Source organism: Andrena cerasifolii, chromosome 9, assembly GCF_050908995.1.
Source record: "Andrena cerasifolii isolate SP2316 chromosome 9, iyAndCera1_principal, whole genome shotgun sequence".
Classification (NCBI taxonomy): domain Eukaryota; kingdom Metazoa; phylum Arthropoda; class Insecta; order Hymenoptera; family Andrenidae; genus Andrena; species Andrena cerasifolii.
Window position 1 is genome coordinate 5,143,338 of NC_135126.1, and position 21,176 is coordinate 5,164,513.

General features: G+C 41.5%; 1 protein-coding gene across 3 annotated transcripts; it reads right to left on the bottom strand.

The window, feature by feature from the left end:
• Nucleotides 1-403: 403 nt before the first annotated feature.
• On the bottom strand, nucleotides 404-20,077 carry Trx (histone lysine N-methyltransferase trithorax). Of its 3 annotated transcripts, none has more exons than XM_076819708.1 (10): nucleotides 19,688-20,077; nucleotides 17,749-19,177; nucleotides 16,988-17,116; nucleotides 16,463-16,896; nucleotides 16,230-16,391; nucleotides 15,774-16,169; nucleotides 8,859-15,619; nucleotides 8,606-8,768; nucleotides 8,377-8,523; nucleotides 404-8,298 (listed from the first exon to the last, which is right to left on the bottom strand). In XM_076819708.1, the coding sequence occupies exons 1-10, from the start codon at nucleotides 19,850-19,852 to the stop codon at nucleotides 8,125-8,127; spliced, it is 9,960 nt and encodes a 3,319-aa protein (XP_076675823.1). In that variant the 5' UTR covers nucleotides 19,853-20,077; the 3' UTR covers nucleotides 404-8,124. The 3 variants fall into 3 exon arrangements, with proteins under 3 accessions (XP_076675823.1, XP_076675821.1, XP_076675822.1); XM_076819706.1 differs by having other exon boundaries at nucleotides 16,988-17,554; XM_076819707.1 differs by lacking the exon at nucleotides 15,774-16,169 and having other exon boundaries at nucleotides 16,988-17,554.
• Nucleotides 20,078-21,176: the final 1,099 nt, after the last annotated feature.

Sequence of the window (21,176 nt, forward strand, 5' to 3'; positions counted from 1 at the left end):
TTGCTATTTACTCTCGGCGCAAGTTCACTCGTCGTGCACAGTTGCTCCTCGCGCTCGGGATCGTCCATCTAGAAATATTCTTACGTCGATGGTGAGAACACAGTGTCTGCGTATCCACGTTCTATGACAAAAGTAGAAAGGCAACGTGACAGCGTGCGCCCACTGTACGGAGATATAAACCTAGCGATTAGACATCGGAGTTAACGGTTTTTTTTATCGTCCATTGTGTGCACTTGTTCTTTGAATGTGATTTATGACAGTTCTCGAATAAAGTTTAATTACTCAACGCTTGCGTTTATTGAAAATACCATTCCCTCTCACCGAAACGCCTGAGCAATAATATAGAATTATATACCGTAGTATTCTCTTCTCTTCTTTCTTTTTCAAATACGAAACAAGCGAGTGTATTAATAAAATTTCATTCGTCAAGCGATACAGTACCATATTTACATTTTATCTACATCATCTAATAATATTTGATTAGGCTATGTTTAATAATACGATTAAGATAGTTTGTGGAAGGACTGTGCACCAATAACACACGCGAAAGTAGCGATAATAATGTATACTTATGTCGTTACAACATACTCTGCGTCTGAGATGCACGACGTATCTTATCCCAAAATTACAGGGGCGTTTCACAGCTATAGGTACAAACTTAATTGATAGAAAATTACTACTTTGTATCATACCCAAGAGCTTGTGGAGGAAAACAACAATGTCTTAACAAACGTGGGTGCTAGAGTTAGTCGTCCTTGGGATATTCAATATTTAAAAACTCCAAAAATTGTCCCAAAGCAGGGTTTGTCAGTTTTTAAAAATCGTTTTCTTTTTCTGATAAATTTGTAGAAATTCAAAAACCGTTTCTTAAATTTAGAAACCCGGTTTTATATACTAGAATTGATATGTAAAAATGAATTAATTATTTAATTATAAAAACATTAACAGTTTTACTTGAAATCGCTTCGGACACAAGCATATTACAGTAAATGTTTACTGTAAAACTAATCTTCACGAGTTCATATATCCTGAATAAAAATACTAAACGTTTCGTACGGAATATATTTTATTCTCTTATATTTTTCTAGTTCCACAAATTAAAACTGAGAAATCTTAAAATAAGTATAAATATTTTTTACTGTTTCAATTATATTCTTTTCGGAAAAATTCGAAAACCGTTTTCTTTTTAAAGTCGATTTCTGTACAAACCCTGCTTCAAAGCAGCATAATGCAATCGATCTCGACCAATCTCGAGTGACAATATGCGTGTCCACGCATAAAATGAATATCCGCAGTGTCTGCATTCGTGCGAGTATAGGGTGTCTTTTTAACTCAGCGAGAGGATTAGCAGAAGTCGTTGAAGCGAAGTGAAACGATAAGAAATACGGATTCATTAAAATCGTAACCACTCGGAGTGAATCTCCGTATCGCTGAAAGTACAAAGAAAGCTAATCTACAACAAGACCTATTATTCATTAAATATCCCCCGAGTCCCCGAGATACCAGTCATTCTATACCACGTGTAATCGTATAAAGAACGATTGCTTTACGACCTACACAACAGAGTATCCCAGAAACAATTTATTAGAACGTCTAAAGTTCCCTTAATTAATCAATTTTGCACCTGTAACTGAGAAACACCCTGTGCTTTATCGAACCGATACATCGCGCTGTAATGCCGATTGATTATTACTACGTGTCGCGAGCGCCCGAAGTCGACCATTTAGTGCTCCTGGAGACTCCCCGTTCCCCCAGAAACAATCACAGTATCGAATTCGTTAAGTACCAATTAAATGTCCATTAAACCGTGGGCCGCTCCTACGATCGGATCGAAAAGGTCCGCCTCTGTCCCAGAGCCACCGAGCTCGGCCCCCGAATCGTGATTCCAGGTTCATCTCCGTCTCCTTTCCTCGACCGCGCGAGCCTACCCACGTACAGTCGGCTCGCGCTCGGCGAGAAACAATATCTTTTTTCCCCTTTTCGTTTTTACGCGAGGTACGCGCAACACAACATCCGATCGGCGTGCATGAGTCAGCCCGACGCGCGCTCAACCGAATACACGCGCGTAAAAAAAAAAAGGAAGAGATTCTCACACGTGGAAAAAGCGTGACCTATAACGCGCATCGCTGTTACAACGAGCAAGTGGTATCGTAGATTACAACAATGTGGTGCTTGCTCGGCCCTGTCCCGCTCGTGGGAACGGACAAAGAAAGAGATAAGATTGCTGCTTTGCGTTTAAACTAATTGCGCGCTGACAATATTTTAAATTAACGAGACGCGAGTAACAGGAGCCGCGTTGGTCTCGTTCGCGCCGGTATTCAGCGTCGGAACCGCCAGATACAGTGAGTCACAGAGTTATTGGCGCAGGACAGAGCTTTTAGGTTGAACGCTTCGTTTTCTTTCGCCCCGCATTTCTGCGTAACGAGTCGATGCTCGTTTATTAGATTCGCCATCGCTGCGAAATCGCGGAGTTACGCCGAAGAATCGGCTGCCTTTAAACCGTGCTTTCTGTCCAGCTCTGCTGATTTTTATTTAGATAACAGTACCCACGTACGCGCAAAGCACGCGCAACCAGAAACGGCTACGTAGTAATCTTCGCACTGCTCCGCTCGGAACAGGTTTCTCAGAACAATGCTCGAACATCGTATTTCGGGATTTTTCGTTCGTTACTCGGAGTAACGGAGTTACGAAACGTCCTGTCGATACATCTATACGGTAGTCTCTCTCTCTCTGCGGTGGCCGTACTCGTTCAGCTCGATTATTTTATTCCCGATGCCATTTCGTAACGCGTTCTATGGTACTACTGCTTCCTCGTAACAATTGCTTCGCTGTTTTTTCCAAAGAGAAATTACAATACCCTTGTCCTCCACAATAATACCTGGTGCAGTTGTTACTGTCAACGAAGATGCTTGCAGTAGCGCGTTCACTCCTCGGCTACTAACTTATCGCAACAATAAGAGAAACATCGACGACCTTCGAATTTATTCCTTTACACGGAATGTACATTTCGTGGCGGTGAAATTTCTGCGAGATTAAAAGACCGGAAACTTGTTATGTTTTCTTACATATTTCGTTTGCATTCGACGTCACCGTTTTTAGAAACTGTCCTAGCCAAACGTTCTGCCTGTACCAATAATTTTGCAACGCACTGTACGTCGAGGGGCGATTGGAAAGTCTGTTTTTTTTTTCTCTCGATACAAACGACACAGCGGAATTGCAATTGCGGGGGGTACTTTTACATTAGCACGCGAGACACGTTGTATTTCCATTTCTGTTTTTATTTTGTTAATTTCTCATATAATACTAACAAAACATTTAATTACAAAACATGGGCGTACGGGTGTCTGTATCGGTGTGTGTGTGTATACCTGTGTGTATGTGTGTGCCTCCGCGGGTACACGTGTACCGTGTGGTGTGAAATGAAAGCGGTTATGTGTTTCTCTTTCTATGCGGTACGCATGTATCATCTGGTTAATGTAAATATTACGATTACTTCATAAGTTCCCTACGATAAGTAGATGGATTTATAACGACACTTTACACGCTGAACGCGTACAGTTAAATACGTCCCATTTGCCCGCAGCGTCTCTTCAGTTTTCCTCCCCTTTCGTTTTTATTTTCAATTTTACATTCGCCATCGATTTCGCCCTGCACGAGTCTACGACCGGATCCTCTCTCCTATCAATCTATCCCGATGAGTATGCAAACGCAAAAGAGATAAAAACGCTACTATAAGTAGTATGCGATACAATAATATATATATGTGTGTATATATATATATATTAATCGTGTACCTCGATATTAGTCGTTATAAACAGTTTTTTTTTTTGTTCAATAATTATTTGTCCAAACACTGAATATTTTACAACAGCCATCGATCTCAACTATTCATAATTCTATTAAACAGTTTGCAACTTTTACAAGTCTCAGTTTTTCATTAGTTTTAAATATTATGCGTAGCGTGTCTGATCCAATATCATATCAATAATAGGGGTATATCATAAATTTTGTAATTTGCTAAAAAATATTCTCTAAAAAATATGTCGACCTAAAGATTATTATGACTGATAATCACAGACAATTTTTTCAATTTTCCTTTCGTTCCCATTCCTTTCCCATTTTTTTTTCTTTTTTTTTTTAAATTTCTTTAATAGCATTGTGTATCCTCCGTTCCACCCTTCCTCCTTTCCCTGCCCTTTAAACAAGTACAATATTTCAAAGTTCTACGTCTCGTTTAAACGTTAGAATAGTAGGTGTCCCTTTGTCTCGTTTCCTTTATACATGTGTCTTAAAAAGCGTTTTACATTTCAATTCTTAAGTTCCTTAATTGTTATACGATTAGAAACGAACAACCGATAGAAGAGGCTCGAAGAGAGGTGAGAAGCCGCTCGGTTACAAGAGGGATGCAACGCTGCGACGTTGTTCGCAAATTGTCGTGAAAACTAATAAAAACGGGCACCGTACAGTTTTCCGCGAAATAACTTAACCACTCATTTCATTATCACACCAAACTATAGCGGGTGTCCGACGCTTCCATTTACCTAAAAGCAAAAATTTATCTCGAGGTAAAGTATCCGAGCTTGGAGATTACACTTATATATATATATATATATATATATATATTTTTTTTTTTCTAACGTCAATTTGTTGCTCTTTTCACACGAATCACTTTTTATTTAAAAAAAGAAAAGAAGGTGCTGACGGGTGTAGTAAACAAACGGTGCACAATATGAGTGGTGATGTATTATGCTATCTTCTTCGTGTAGATTATAATTAATTGTAATAATAATAATGATAATATTGAAGGCTGGATGCGTAATACTAAGGAGCTTGTACACGCTCCGCGTGAATTAGGGGATCGTTTTAAAAGATATACAGAGAGAGTATGTTTCAGAAAGCGCTCGATAAATTCTTCGAAGCTCGTCAGAGAAGTAAAAAGAACCCTTGATCATTCGTGTTCTGCCGCGCGGACGTTAAAATCTACTTTGTGTCTCCTCTCCAGGGCCCGTCGAATATTCGTCGTGGTGTTTCTTTATAAATAAAAAAATAATTAAGAAACGGCGTTCTTAATTCGTCTACCGATACGCGTAAATATACTCAGTATAGACTATCGTTACGATCACCACAAATAGTTATCTCCGACGGGAATACAAAGTATACAGAGCGTCGCGCCGTATACTTCGTAGTCTCAAAATAATTCGTGATGACAGTTATGCGTAACAATTACGAGGATACGTTTAAAAGGGAGATGTATGCACTCTTCCCCCGCTGAGAAAAGAAAAAAATTGATCCGACGTTCGTGTCTTCTTCCCAACAAGATATTAGACCATCGCGTGCACCATGCTCTAAAATCATGTTCCCGGCTCTTTATCTCTCTTTCGTTTGAATTTCAATAGTGCTTGTCGCGTGTCGAACCCTAGAACCGTCATCCGTAAGTAATAAATATCAATAAAATATCTAACATTGCTATTTTATATTTTCAAGTAAATTACCTTTCCTACGTCGTATTACCGTTCGTTCCTTTTTTTTTTTTTACAGATTAAACTTAATTATCATTATATTAACAATATTCATCTTCCAATAATAGTTATTAATCATTATTGGTAATCGTAATATTAAAAAAAAAAAAAGAAAAAAGATTCGAAATACCTAAAAAATGGCAATTTCTCGTGACCAGAACAAGTTTCCATTTCTTTTTCCCTTGCTTTTGTTTTTTTTTCTTTTAATAACTTTTTACAAATCAGCATACGCATATTTTGTACCAAATCAGGCCGATTAAAAATGTTGCACGACCGACGCAATATTATTCACTCGCGTGCTCAAATAATGTTCCTGCCATCATTTATTCTTTATATTACCTCTTTAAATAATTCGCGATCAATAATTCTTCGTATAACGCATTTCTTATTATTATCATCGTCAAACACTTCGTCCGCTGCCATCTACTATCTCTTACTCTAGGCCATTTTTTCATGTAAAGTGCACTTAACGGTGTCCATGGAGCACCAGATTTTTAAGGGACAACCACCTCGGCAGAAATTGATTAATTCGCACTAAAATACTTTTATCGTAGCTTAATCGATGCATAGACAATGCGATTACAGGTTCTCATTTTCCTTTTTCTTCGTTCCTTTTTTTTTTTTTTCTTTTCAGTTTGAATATAAGTCATCGGGGTACATCTAAAATATCTATCACCGGGTTAAAGCGTAGGTACATTTAAAGGTAAGGCAAAACTGCGTTTCACAGAAAGGTGTTCTCTTTTACGGAATACGCGACGTCCGTAAAACACGGAAATATATTCCTATAAAGAACATTTATAACCGTTTCTCCCAGTGTGGGAAAATATCACATTTTCTAGATGCAGTCTAGAAAACCTCGCTCGAAACAATGATCTAATTATCTTTTTACATTTCCACAACGTAATCAGTTTCATGATATTCTTTCTTTTTACGATCCGTAAAAAATTTTGGACAGAAACTTCGTAAACTATCTTATAATTAGCGTTTTTTTTTTTTAATCAAGTTTCTGTAAAATAAAATGTTTTCTTTTCTCTCTTTCTCTCCCGACCGTTCTCTCTTACTCTCTCTCTCTCTCTCTCTCTCTCTCTCTCTCTCTCTCTCTCTCTCACCCGTTCTCTCTCTTTCTCTCTCGCTCCTCTTACTTTCTTTCTCTCCAGCGGCTTTCTTTTAAATATATAAAAATAACGTGTAATGAGATTAATATTGTAATGTTGGCAAGGCGGAAGCACAAACGCATGGGTGCAACGTTTAAAAATCTATAAAAACATATCAAAATAATATTGCGCGTGACGTAATTATCCTCCATTTGAAACGAACGAACAGACTTTAATTTCTCCGGGAAGCAACTGCTGTTCCTTTCCCGTTCATCTTTTCATTACTAGTTATAATAAGACTTAAAATATCATCAATGTCTGCCAAAGTAGGTACACCTTCAAACAGTATCCCACGCTAGGAAACTGTTCCTTCTCTCGCTCTCGCTCTCTCGCTCGCTCTCTCTCGCTCTCTCTCTCTCACACACTCTCTATCTCTCTTTCTCGCTCTCTCTCTCGCGCGCGCGCGCGCGCTCGCTCGCTCGTTCTCGTCAACACGTTTATATCATTAACTTAAGTTAAACTGGTAGCTGTACTTACATCAAGGACAATGTCTCTAATCTAACAATTACAATATTTTACAAGAACATTTGAAATCTGGCCCTACAGCAGACATGAAATGTCACAAAGTTAGTCGTACACTGTACACTAAATTTAGTTTTATATAATAAAATATTTAACTATACCATATTACGCGTAAAGTCGAAATTTACAAAAAATTGTGTGGGTGTGTGTGTGTGTGTGTGTCTGTGTATGTGTATGTACGCACGGAGCTTGAGTGCTTTTAATTCGCACGTTTCATTCGCGACGAGCGTTTATAGATTATTTAAACCCACGGCAAACGTACACCTTTCACCTACGTTTAGGTGCGTCGAAAGAAGTAAGGAACGGTCGCGAAGAACGTTCATCGCCATCCTCTAGCTATGTACGTCGATTTTGTGCCACGCGTTTTGTTAAATTTCACATTTCATCTTGGTCCAATCGTGTGTGGGATCGTTAAAATTCCTTAACTCAGGGTGTACAGAAAAACATGTATGTATACAAGCTAAAAGAGCTTGAGATTTAGTGTAAAGTGACGATAACTTGTACACTTAAGCCTCAATAGTAGATAATAAGTAGTGTAGAAGACGTGCGTGAAAGCACAGGCGTGGATAAAGTAACACTTTCATGAGCCCCGGCGTGACGTGGCCGCGCGGGGCTCGTCGGGTACGAAAGCAGGACAATATTCAATCGTTTATTGCTATAAGTATACCCCTTAAATCAACTACGAAGTGTAGCTGTTTAAAGTAACATTGTCATAACGCGATGTCTCGTGTACTATTATCTGGCCTTCTAATATTTTTAAATCTATTTCCTTTATAGTAATAAAAAGCTGCAATCTCTGAAAATAGTTTGATGATTAAATGAATAACGTTCAATAAAATGAATCCTATTCCAAAGCGCGCATAATTATAGCACATCGTATATTCCCGCTGTGCTCGCCGGCTGCTTACGATAGCTGTATATCTGCAGTCTCAATTGAGGTATTTACGACATCTGCGAGAACCGCAGGTACATGGAATCTTGATATCCTCGAAAGGAAATTTGTAATCATACGTCAACTCTTCCCCTTGAGTAATGCGACGGAGGGCGAAAATTAAAATGTGCTTCTTACCTAGGATGTCCACCACTCGCGAGTAACAATTCGGCTGTAAAACAATTTCTCATGTTCACTCGCATTCAACGGCGACCCTACAACCGATGAAAATAATTATGCTGATACGTACCTCGCAGGAGTGGTTAATGAATCTAGCCGCGTTTCCTTTCATTGTAGCGTCGACGACCAAATGATCGTCGATTTTAAACATATAACACCCTATATTTTTACTATCATAGTACTTTTCTCGTTTGTCGGTTAAAGAGGCTCGAATCACCTGCAATAATTTTATGAATTTTCACCAATGATTTTTATAATTAGCACGGGGATTGGAATGGTAATGAAAGCATCTCGCGTACCTCGCCGGCGTATTCAATAACCATCTCTCCAGGTTCGATATCTCTCAAACAGAACAGACCTCTGCCATGTATGTGAGAATGGTATACTCCGACCGATTCCTTAGATGTTTCTTTAAGTATCCTAAAACGCATCGCCATTGGCAAATTTGTGCTTGCCACTCGTCTAAAAAAGAGAAGATTAAATTCCCATAGTGTATCGTGTTATATTCCAATATTACATGTCCGTGAAAAGTATCATAGCGGGTCTTCTTACCTGGACTCAGCTTCTGAAATGGCTATCAGCTTCGGTTGCTGCCTATGCCTCGACGCGAGCCAACTGAACATATCGTGGACTTTCCTCCCTTTGAATGGTTCAGCACGAGCAGCACCGTTATCACACGCTTTCGGCAGGTCGTTCTCCGTTTCTCCTGGTTTAGGCGGTGCCAAAGTATGAAATCTGGGCTTGTATTTAGTACACTTGTTCACGTTCGGCAGCTGTTCCACCAGATACACCGTGGCATTATTTTCCAGGCCCAGATTTTCGATAAGAGGATTATGAGGCAACGGAGGTAAATTGTGAGCCTTTCGAGCACTCTGAACAGCTTGGAATACAGTCTCCCATACTTCAGCCATCGAAGTGGCGGTATGAGTGAATCCATCCTGCGACTTTATCTCGTACATTAAGGTCGGCCCCTTCGAGCAGTTCTTTTGCGCCTGTACATTTTGCGAATTCGGCGACACAGATTTAATCGACTTGCTGACGCCCCTCGGCTTTTTAACAGCAACTGGCGGAGCCTTAGATTTCAGAATGGTGAACTTGTTGTCGATAGGTTTCACCTTCTCATCGATCTTATTCGCTTTCAACGTGAATGTTTTTATCGGTAGCAACTGCAAAGAAGCTATTTGAGGTACTTGCTTCGATGGCAATATCTCTACGGACGTCACTTGCGGCGATTTTTTATTCTGCGTTACCGCCTTCATGTTGTGTGTGATTTTGTAAGAGCCGTCTTGCAGCTGCTTCTGCAGCACGATCTTCAAGGACGCGTTTTGTAATTTCTCCTTGTCCAGCTCCAACTTCAGATTCTCTTTCACCTTCTCTATGGCATCTGTGTTCAGCTTCAGAGTCTCGTTAATGTTGCTTATGGTCGTTTCAGGCTTCTTCACCGTAGGTACTACAGCCTCGATAATTTGTTTCTTAGGTTCCATAAGCTTCTGCTCAGGCTCCGCCGGCTTAATTACTGGTTTCGTTGGCTCCTCTATGATCTCCGTCTTCTGCATCACCTTAGTGGTGTCTTGCTTCGGAGTCACCGCTTGCATAGGCAACACTCTGTTCATCGGTCGGCTCGGTGGCATGTTGCTCGTAGACATCGTGATCTTATTTTGTACAGCCGAGCTAGTGATCGCTGGGTTGTTACTTGTACTTACATTAATATTGTTAGAATTCGGTAGAGTACAGCTATAATTATTATGCACATTATTTACATCATGGTTTAACTTATTTACAATTATATCCCTTTGAGTTATACAATGATTAGGTAATGGGAGTATTTTAGATGATATGCTAGACTTTATCATACTGGTATTCTCTGACACGTGCTTCGAGTCGAAGTACGGTCGGACGCTATAGTTCATCATCTGTTCTGAATCAAATAACGGCTCCGTGATCTTCCACGGCCCGTTGCTCTGTTGCATAGCTGAGTTGGAGACTGGACTCGGACGCACGGCCACTCTCGGTATCGTTGGTATCGAACTTTGCAAACCCTTCGGCGACGACGTTACTCTCGCCACGGCTTGACTTTCAGACTGACACGCGCCTGGCAGATGCACCGATGTTATCGGCTCTATAACATTTTGACACGACACAGGCAACATGGTGTTACACGCGGCTGGGGTGAAGCTTTGTTCGGGCGTTGCAGATATATTAATTTGCGGCGATACGATAGATTCTGCTATAGGTGCTGACTGATTCACAACCACGTATCCACCGGGTACTGTAGGCATGTTGGGTATGCTCCCCACGGATTGCACACTGGGCGGGAGAGTGGAGACATTGGATACATTTTGAACGCTAGGTACGTTAGAAGAAGTGGGTAATGCGGGTGTGCTAGGCATAGTAGACATGTTAGATACACTAGGTACGTTAGGCATGACTGCTACGCCAGATGCGGTAGGCATGCTAGGTATGCCAAGTGCGCTAGGTGTGTTAGATGCGCTAGGTACGCTAGATACGCTAGATGCACTAGGCATAGTAGGTACGCTAGATACACTAGGTATAGTAGGTACACTGGGTACATTGGATACTGTGGGAACGTTGGATACACTCGGTATGGTTGTTATGCTTGCTATATTGGATACATTGGATACAGAAGGTACAGTGGGTATAGTCGGCATAGTGGATACGTTCGGGACATTAGGTACATTGGTTACGGTAGGTACATTAGGTATGCTAGCTATGTTGGGTACATTGGATACATTGGGTACACCGGGCATGTTAGTGACGTTGGGCACGTTAGGCACCGCAGGCACACCAGGTACGTTCTGTACAGTCTGCACCGCTGTCACAGTGGGAACACCTGGAACAGCCTGAACGTCCACGATGGGTTCCATCAGCTTGGATGCTTGGAAAACTTGCGTCGTCGTCTGGTAACTGCTTGCCAGCACCTGTGGCACCGCCCCGGCCATGAACTGACTGGAGGACATTACTGTGTTGCTCACGATAGTCTCCAAACCGTAGTACATCGGTTGGTTCGAAAGAAACATACTGCCCGTAGAGTCTGTGAACATCTCCAACGTTGGCGTTGAACTTAATAGTAGCTGCTCGGACGATATAACTCCGCACTGAATTGCACTGGGTTGTTGCTGTATAATTGTTCCAAGAACTGTCGGTTGAGTTTGGGCGATTTGCACGCTCGGTAATATCGATATACCTCCGTTTTGTAGGGTCAGTACATTATCAGACGGCGCCTGTATGTACGCGCCAGGAACTAAATGATTAGTTGTGATGAACTGAGGTTTGAACGCAGCATCGTGCTGGCCGCCGATTGCCGTTACGTACTGAAGATTCTGCCCGGACTGTTGCTGCAACGTCTCAACGTACGCGGACACGATACCGGGAGGCGCAACTTGCTGTAATATTACAGTTGGCCCGCTTGGTCTTTGAGCCTGCTGCAGCTGTATAACCGGCGCGTTATTCTGCATTGGCTGAAACCTAGTATGCCCGTTGTGCGGCTGTATAGTGTTTTTCATAATTTGCGTTTTGATCCCTTTCGTTCGAGACTTCGGCGCTCTTGGAGACTTCGACTTGGCTAATTTTGTTACCTGTACGTTCGCCTGTGATTCAGTATTCACAGTTTGCACACCGGTAGAGGAAAATGTGGGCGACACCTGCGGGCTTGGGACTGTTTGGGAACTTGCGTCGTCCGGAGAATTCATCGGCGTATTGATGATATTCTGCGTAACGCTAGAGTCACTTGTAACAGACGGGGGATCTGTTATTTCTGTTATTTGAACAGTACTCTCCTGGGGTAATACTGTGGCGTTTGGTAGTGTAGTCGTCGTTCTGGTATACTGCGTTTGCACGATCATATCGTTAGACGTTAATACTGTTTGATGAACAGTTTCCACAGTGGCGTGCGTGTGAATTTGCGGTGTGATAATCGCTTGGGCTATTGGCTCGATTTGAATGGCTGGATGGGGCGATGGTACAGATGCTTCTAAAGGGGACGTAGCTTGTATATCCGGATAATCGGAGGAGAGCGTGTGCCCCTCGGATGGCGACAGAGTTATGAATTGCGGGGACACGGATCCAATGCTTGGTGAAAATCTGGAATCCGGCGACGCCAATTTGTTATCCATGGTCTCGGAATCACTGTCGCTTGTTATCATGATATCACAGTGCGTTAAGTGCCTATTATAACTGTCCTGCGCTCTGTAGGTGCAACGGCATCGTTTACAAGTTACCGGACGATCTATGTGATCGAACGGTCTGTCGCATTGAGAAATAACATTGAGCCCCTCGTTTTCAATATGCTGCGGCGATATGCACTCGTCGTCGCTGGAGATATCGTCGGCACCGTCTAATTGGGGAATTTTCAAATTCAACTTCAAATTATTATCTCTAAACGAATTGATTTTATGTGCCGTATATTTCGAGCAATTGGAAAAACCGTCATTTCCCTTTGCTTTCGGAGGTTTCTCAGTATTCTTGGCAATATGCGATCTAATAAATCCGTATATCCGTTTCGACCGTAAAATGTTGGTCGCGGACTTCGCGCAGGAACTACAATCCTTTTCGGAAGTCGGAGCAAATTCATTACTGTCGCACGACGATTCGTCGTTGATGCCATCTAACTGCGGGATTGATACGTGCTCTGGTGCACGCAGTTCTGTGGTTTTCTCTTCGATATTATATTCCGGCGAGCTGCATTCGCTGGCGCTGCTTGGATCGGCAGGTCCATCAACTTGCAAAATTCGCGGCGGTTGCCTTGTATGCCAAAGTAGCCGCTTGTGTTCCTTCCCCTCTTCGCGATTCGTGGATAGTACCCGACGATTAATACCGTTCGCATCTTCGATGCAATACTTCAATTCTCGCACGGAGTCGGATAGCATGTTGGGTGTGTTTGCCCTGCCCACAGTAACCATGATACCGTCTGGGATCCTTAGCTCGTGCAAGGTAGGTGGACGTTCGTTCTGCGAATCTAACACCATCACGCTGGTTTCGTTAGATTTCGTCATGCTGGAATTTCTTGATAATTTTCTCCTCTTTATGCTGGGGCCGTAAGTACTGTCCAGCTTGCAGCTCCAAGTTAAACTACAAGACCGTTGATGGTGCCTTTGTCCCCCAACGATCAGTGGACTGTTCGACATCACCTCCGATTTAGATCTTTTCAGCTCCCGACCCCCGCGCTTCTGATTTTTAGAATTAAACAGATCATCCATTAAATCTTGGACAGAAGTCTTTGCCTCCAAGTGAACCCACAGATCATTGTGCGAGCCTAGCTCCAACAAAGAAGGATCCACTTTCGAGATCTTGTTCTCGGGTGGCTTTATAATCTCATCCACTTCGGATGCCAGCATATCGTCTTTGAACAGATCAGTCGCGAAGGTGCCATCGTTCTTCAAATCCATGGCTAAAAAATCTTCGTACGTCATTTTTGGAAATATATCTTGCATGGAAATACCGTCCAGCAGATCGTGGGGCAAGTCTTCGAATATCGCTTCTTTCAGCTCTGGAGGTAAAAGGTCCGTGTTACTCTGTTCCGCCAAGTTTTCATCTACTTCCTTATTGCAGACGGTGTCAATTAAAGCGTCCAAAGTTTGTTTCACAGCTAAATATTCAGTTCTCCGCGTGTCCTCTTTCTCTTGCTCTTTAGAATGGTCAATGGTTATATTATTCTCCAAATCAGGAGAAACCTCTGGCACGTACACTTGCACGTACGTCCTGATGTAATACCTGACAATTTTAAACGGATTCACCGTGGACCAGTAAAGTCGAGAACACTTATATTCGCAAGGTATAATCTTCTCGACTGTGTCAGAATACTCGGGTATAACTGTACCTAGGCAATCGATCATCAACGAGCCTATCATCACTTTCACCTTGTTCGGCTCTGCATACTTCTTCTTCTTACGATCCAGCTCCACGTACACCGGCCTCCGTAAACTAAATTCGTTCTCATTTTGTAACGTTTTATGCGAACAGTTGTTTAAATGCGACGAACAAAATACTGTTTTATCATCGTTGAAGGCAAGCCCAATGTTCCTCGCGCAAGGATAGTGAAAGGTGCTGTTACAGTTCTTCGCGCAGCAACCAACGCTTGCTCCTTTCTTCCCGCATTCGGAGCAACGAATTAAACGTCCCCTCGAAATAGCGCTATGAACATTCTGCAGCGAGCCATCGATCTCTTCGAACACCTCGTTGGACCAAAGCGCACAGTTCGAATGCACCCATTCATTTTGCCCGCAATACAAAAGCCGACCCTCTTTCGTTTCCTGGCCGTCGCCTAAACCTTTGCACAAACAACACGATCTACTGTCTTCCACGTGGATGTTATATAGATTTGCCGTTTTAGCCGCGATTGCTTTCGGGGCTTTCATCACCTCTTCCTTCCACACTTCCAAGATGGAATCGTCAAGTTTCGTAACTGCGCCACTGTCCTTGTTGTAATCGTTGACGAGTGTCAGCGCATCGTTCCTTTCACTGTTACCTTTAATACTTTTCGGGCTGAACCATGGAAATACCTCTTGTAAAATCCCGTGGTAAGCGTCGGTCAGCTCCTTAGTTCCAGTACAATTAATCACGTGCTCCATGTCACAATGGAACTGCGACAACGTTCTGTATTCATTGTTATTCACTTTTCGTTTAACCGACATCAATGTAGGCGAAGGTCTGACAATAATCTGCTGGTCCGAGCAATGACACTCTGTATCATTCGAGTTACCGCTCAAGTTTTCTTGACCCGTCGTATCTCTTTTATCGCCGTCTTGAGCGTCTTTTAGAGCGCAATTCTTTACTCGAACGGAACATTCTTTCAGATGGAACTTTTGTCGGAGTCGCCTTAATCCTCTTCTATTGGAGCAATCGGTCGATTGATTCTCATCCGATTTACTCGTTACGTCCGATTTCGCGGTGCTATTCGGGCTACACTCTGCGCTCTTAGATTTCTCGTTATACTCCTCGGGCTCTTCCACGTTAACAGCGTCCTTGAAATTCGTTATATTCGACTCCGTCTTCTCATCCGAGAAATCCAATTTTCTTATACTGGAAACGGGCCTGCACAAACACTCCTTCCTTGGACTCCATTTTAACGCAGCGCAAGCCTTCCGGTTTTTGCTCAACGCCTTTATAACTCCTATGAAACCGGCCTTAAGTTCAGCCTCTATTGCAATTCTCCAAACAGAATTGGGATTAGAGGAACACTGGCTGCATGTGAATTCAATAGAGTCAGGTAGATAGCTAAGGATCTGATAACAGTCGTCGGAAAGTCCTTCGCAATGGGCATGCACCCAGTAAGAGCATTCACTACATTCCATCATCTGAAAAGTATAATGCCGAGTTATGAAGCTACTTTAAAAATCTCTCTAAATTGTATATCCTTGCTGCTAGAACTTCCATTTGCACTACATTCGTTTCTACGCACAAAAACAATTTATGTAGCCACATCTTTGAAAATTGTAAACGTATACTCACCTTTGTATCGAAATCATTTTCGTTGTAACATCTCTGACACAGGGGACAATAATTTCCTTGCTGACGTAATTTGAAACACATGGAGCATAGTGGTAAATTGCCCACATGAACATTAACTCCTTCACTACCACAGCTTTTACACTTGACACAACTCTGGCACACATAAGGTCTTTCGGGGCTATAAAGTCTTGCACTAACACCGGATTTTGACAAGCACGAGTGATGAAATGATTGACGACAACGAATACAAGACAATTTTGGACCAGATCTTAGATGACAGGATTGGCATATTGTACACCGAGGACAGCACCAGTTTGGTTGGGCACAAGCATTCCATTCACTGGGTTCCAAACAAAAGGCATGATATGGCTCACAACAGCACTGACAGTGGATGAGCTGGAAAGATTGTTACAATGTACAACTGAGTCTACTGATATACATCTAGGCGTTACTTACTGGTTCCTTCCCAGCGCTTCCACAAAGGTAACAAATAGCAGAAATATGAAAGAGCTCCGAACCGATAAGAGCGAAACCTTTCGCGCCAACTTCCGTAGGATCGTACTGTTCCCAAAAGTCTATACACACCGTGTGTAATGTTTCGTTATTCGTTTTAGGTACCTGCGACAATTTAAATCTCCGTCAGCATTAATCATACATCTGATCATGATTTTAATTTTACAGTTACTTACCACTTGAAAACTGGACGCTGATATACTTTGCTGCGATTTCCCTCTTTTCAGATGAGATTGCTGTGTCACATTAACGCTATTATGATTCACAGCATTCTCATCGTTATGCTTTTGTTGCTCCTTTTCTTTCGCGCAATCCTTTTTCTCTGCCTTATCATTTTCCTTCAATGCTTTTGGAATGTTCTTATTACTCTCAGTATCTTCTTTTCCATCCACAGAGGGAAAAGTAGCAATCGGTTGGCCAAGAGCGACACTTGCACTTCGACAAACATGTTTAACCCTTGGCCCCTTTAATTCAAGTCTTTGTCTAAGGGGCTGTGGACACTGATTTAAGGACGGCGAGGAGAATATTGGATTCTTTATTTTCTTCCTCACTTTTATCCTATTGTTTTTTCTTCTCTTTTTACTGGGCGATATATTCAGCGATGCATCAACTACAAAAAAAATTTGTGTATTAATAAGGCACGTAAATTCGTTAATAAAAACGGAAAATGTTGAGAGGAAACGTATCGTATAGTAACCTACATTTATCTAATTTTGTATAGAGAAAACCACCAGTGCCTTGGTAGCTAGCTTTCTGATCCATTTCAATGTTTCTCCAACTCATAGCTGATTTAAACAAGTTCTTCTCTGAACTGTCTTCTGCGGGCCAACCTAATTTACAAGATATTAATTTCTGTCCTTGATTATCATTATCCTCTTGACTCAATGACAAAGGAATACTCAGAGGATCTCTCATCATTGGCGGTAGTAATGCATTTAAACCCGTTCTCAACGAAGAAGGAATGTTGTAACATTTTAAACACATTTTTAACCAACACGCTGGACATCTAGCTTTATAAACGCATCTCATGAGATTCCATTGTTGACTTCTTACAACGGGTGGAACTAAGCATAAACCGTCTCCTTTATGGCATTGAAGAACTGGGAGGGCACTGTTCGTAGATTTTGCACAAGCTTGCCGCTTAATCATTTTGCTGATAAATTTCCGACAAGATTCACAACTGTGAATACCAAATTTTCGAGCTTGTTTCACGAATCGATAAAACCGTACAGCGCCACAAACACCACATTTAATAGTACCCGTTAGTCCTGAAGTGTTATAAAGACAAAACCATTTTGTTATTTCACGCCACAGTGTAATACTCTCCTACACAATATCATCGAATTACAATGTAAGAATGAAGATTAAAAGATAGACTGAATTTCCAAATTTAGAAATATCATTGGGTCAGAAGAAGATTTATTTCAAAGTAGGAAATTATAAAATGAAATTAGCCACATACCCAAGTTAGTGTTTCCACTCGTAACGCTATTACTATTTGTCGTCGAGAAAGGTCCTTCGGTCCCACCGGCGCATTTATTATCTAGCTTTAATCTTGCTTTCCTTAAAATAACTTTCCCACCGTTCAATTTCATTCCGGTCCATTCAGATTGCTCGTCTTCGGTGTGATTACTGTGTTCGCTCCCACTTTCGGACAATGTGCTTTCCGTGTCAAAGTTATCCGAACTCCCCTCTGCGGTTTTATTCCCATTATCAGAATCGTTTTGACCTTTCGCGTTACCATTTCCCTTACTTCTTACAGTATTCTCAAGATTCGTTTGAACTTCTAGATCAGCGACTTCGCTTTGAGTTCCCGACCTTGTTTGAATCCTGGAAGACTCTGAACTTGGAACATTGGAATCAGGAAGAACTTTCGTAGGAACAGAAATTGATTTCTGATTTTTAGATACAGTTAATTTTAAATTTTGGGCTTTCTTAACTGTACTTTGCGAACAATCTTGAGTACTACTGGATTCGTCAGACAGCGCTTTTACAGCTCTGCTCTTATTCGATACATTAGTTTTCCTTACGTCTGTATTAATAATTTTTGATACTTGTGCGTCTTGTATAGGCGGTGCTAGTTTTCCCAAATTCTTCGCCGACTGTATTACATTCTGGGGATTGGAATTTGCACGCTGAATTACCTTTTTCGTTTTATTCCTCTGCTCTTTATCCGTCAATTTTGTACATAGCTTATTAATATTGCTCTCCTTCAATTTCGAATCCTGGTTACAAAATTTGCTCAGCGCGAATTTGGCTTTCTTCACGTGCGTGCCGATCTCATTCTCGCTGTGCTCCACGCCGGGGATCTCTTCCAGCTCTTCGATAAATCTTTTATTCGGTTTAATGACTCTCGACGAATGAGCACTTCGGACTGGTAAAATAAATTTTCTTACAGTATTTGGTTTATCACCGCATTGTGCCGTCATATTACGCGCGTTATTACCATTAGATTTTGCCCTCTGTAGTAATCTCTTCGCAGTACTGTTGCGCAATTGTCTTGTTCGTTGATGCTGATCTAAGATATTATTCACTGACTTTAATACTGGCATTTTCATGAAATTGGAGAATTTTATGTTTTTACAGGCCCTTCGATTCTTGGGTCTGTGAAATTTAGCGGCGCATTTCGAATTCAACGCGGTCACGTCTTTCTTAACATCTCCAGTTGGCTTCGCATTCTTGTCGCATAATTTCTCTGCAGTGGTTTCGACGTTCGACGGAGGATTTCTAATATCCGCGACATTTTGTTCGTTCGATTTTGGTACAGGATTCTGGATAGCGTTAGACGGTGATTTAGCGGTTGTATTTTCTGTGTCATGTTGTTGCGTTTTTATATAGGACACGGAAAGATTAGCCTCTTTAGTGCTAAAACCATGGAATGGTGGATGTTCCTATAGAAAAAAAAAAATTTCAACACGAACGTTAAGTATCGACGGTATCTCTATCTTCTGGCTGGACTTAGCACGTAATCCGAGTATTATGAAAGACGCGTTCGACGATTTTTAGTTACACCGCGGTACGTACACATCGGAATTTTGAATTTCCGTGGTGCCGATAAAGAGAGAACGATAATGTAAATAAATGGTGTTGATAGAGGAGGAGCAAGGGCAGGAAAGCATCTTTTTATCGAGTCACTGACATTCTCAGTTATAGCGGTACGTCAGTGCGTATTATACACATCTGCCATTCCGAGGCTACGATTCCCTTCTAATAGGTTAACCTTCGTAATACAGCCAAATGTTCGGAGTTTTTCTGGCCACCGAATCGGCGCCGTATGGGTGCCCTACGACGCTTATAAAACAAATACTGTTGCTGGTAACTCGAGAAAGGATTATTTCCTGGGTGGCTCTAATTAGGCGCCATCCATCAGACACTGATCGCGGGAGTAAACTACGAATTACCTTCTCGTTGTCACCAAATGTTTCGTTGAACAGGGAAAGTCCGTAGTAGATGTTCTCGGCGACGGTTACCGAATCGCTTTGGACTGTCTCGGGCTGGCCGAGAACTTTGATCCGTTTCCTGGTGACCGTCTTCGGCGGCTTCCCGGGAAACTTGGACCTTCCCATGTTCACTATTTTCAACGGCCAACCTCAACCTCACAACGAAATTCTGTTTCCATTTTATGCGATTTTGCCCAGTCGAGGCGCACCAACTGAACACCAACGAACACTTAACACACACGGCACTCGCAGGCTTCGTTAAACATCGGTTAACGTCGGCCGAATTCGATGATAGCCGCGAAATACGCGCGTACTGTCAAACACAGAATCACTAGTAGTAAGGTGGGTACATGTGTTTTCAAATACACACGCGCTCATCCATCTAGTGATTTTTGCTCGAGCGAAGCTCAGGCTGTGCGCGCCCGCTGTCCGATCATCCTTCTACGGTCGGTGTAATTAAAATCTCTTATGTATGTAATTTATATGGTTTGTATAGAATGTTTTTGTAAATTTCACACGCGTTATCGTCAATGGATTATTCCTATTTCTTAACAGGTTAAATTAATCGATCGCTACTTAAGAAATAACATCGCACCGAGTTCTGAGATATGAAAAATACAAGTCGAGATTGGTTGGTATTAATTTTCTGCATTTACGTGCACGACAAGAAGTAACGGTAGCTGTAATAGCCGGCACACGATTGGTTCTGTGCCTCGCGTATTCAGCGCTGTGTCTGAACTCACCATAATGTGTTCTACTCTAGGGAATATTAAGCTACGGTAGCACTCGTTAATACGACGTTTATTTTACATTGTTACAAATTTTTTAATTACTCGTGCACAATCATTTCATCCATTTCGTTCCTATGTATTTCGACTTTGTTAAAGTTAGTTCGCATTTAATTTCGATGCCACGGGAAATGGTTGGAATGATATTTGCGAGATTAGATGAAATATTCGAACTACCAAGTACTGAATAATTTAATTATAACGTACTTGGGAAGTATTATTGTTAATTTAAGTATTATTAATTTATGTTAGTAAATACTAGTTCGCGCAATGTTTTCGCGCCAGCATATTAATTAAACAATATTTACTATTTGTATAATACAGAAATTCAGTGAATAGTATTAAGCAAAGTATCGATGCGATGTAACAAATTAATTGGGAATATTCATTATTTTGGATTAAATGAAAACCGTCTGTTATTACACCGCGCAACGTGTAAATTACTTTCACATTAATAGGACACAACGCATTCAAGCATACTTTGAGTTTAATGTCGCTTTGTAATTAGTACAAGAAACATATATTGCACGATTGCAACGCGGAATGTGTATCACGCGAAATTACGTATCGCGAATAAATTACGATCTTTTAAAACAAAAATGACGCGCGTTGAAAAAAATGTGTTATACCCGCGCTCCAAGGTATATTAATTAATTAAACTG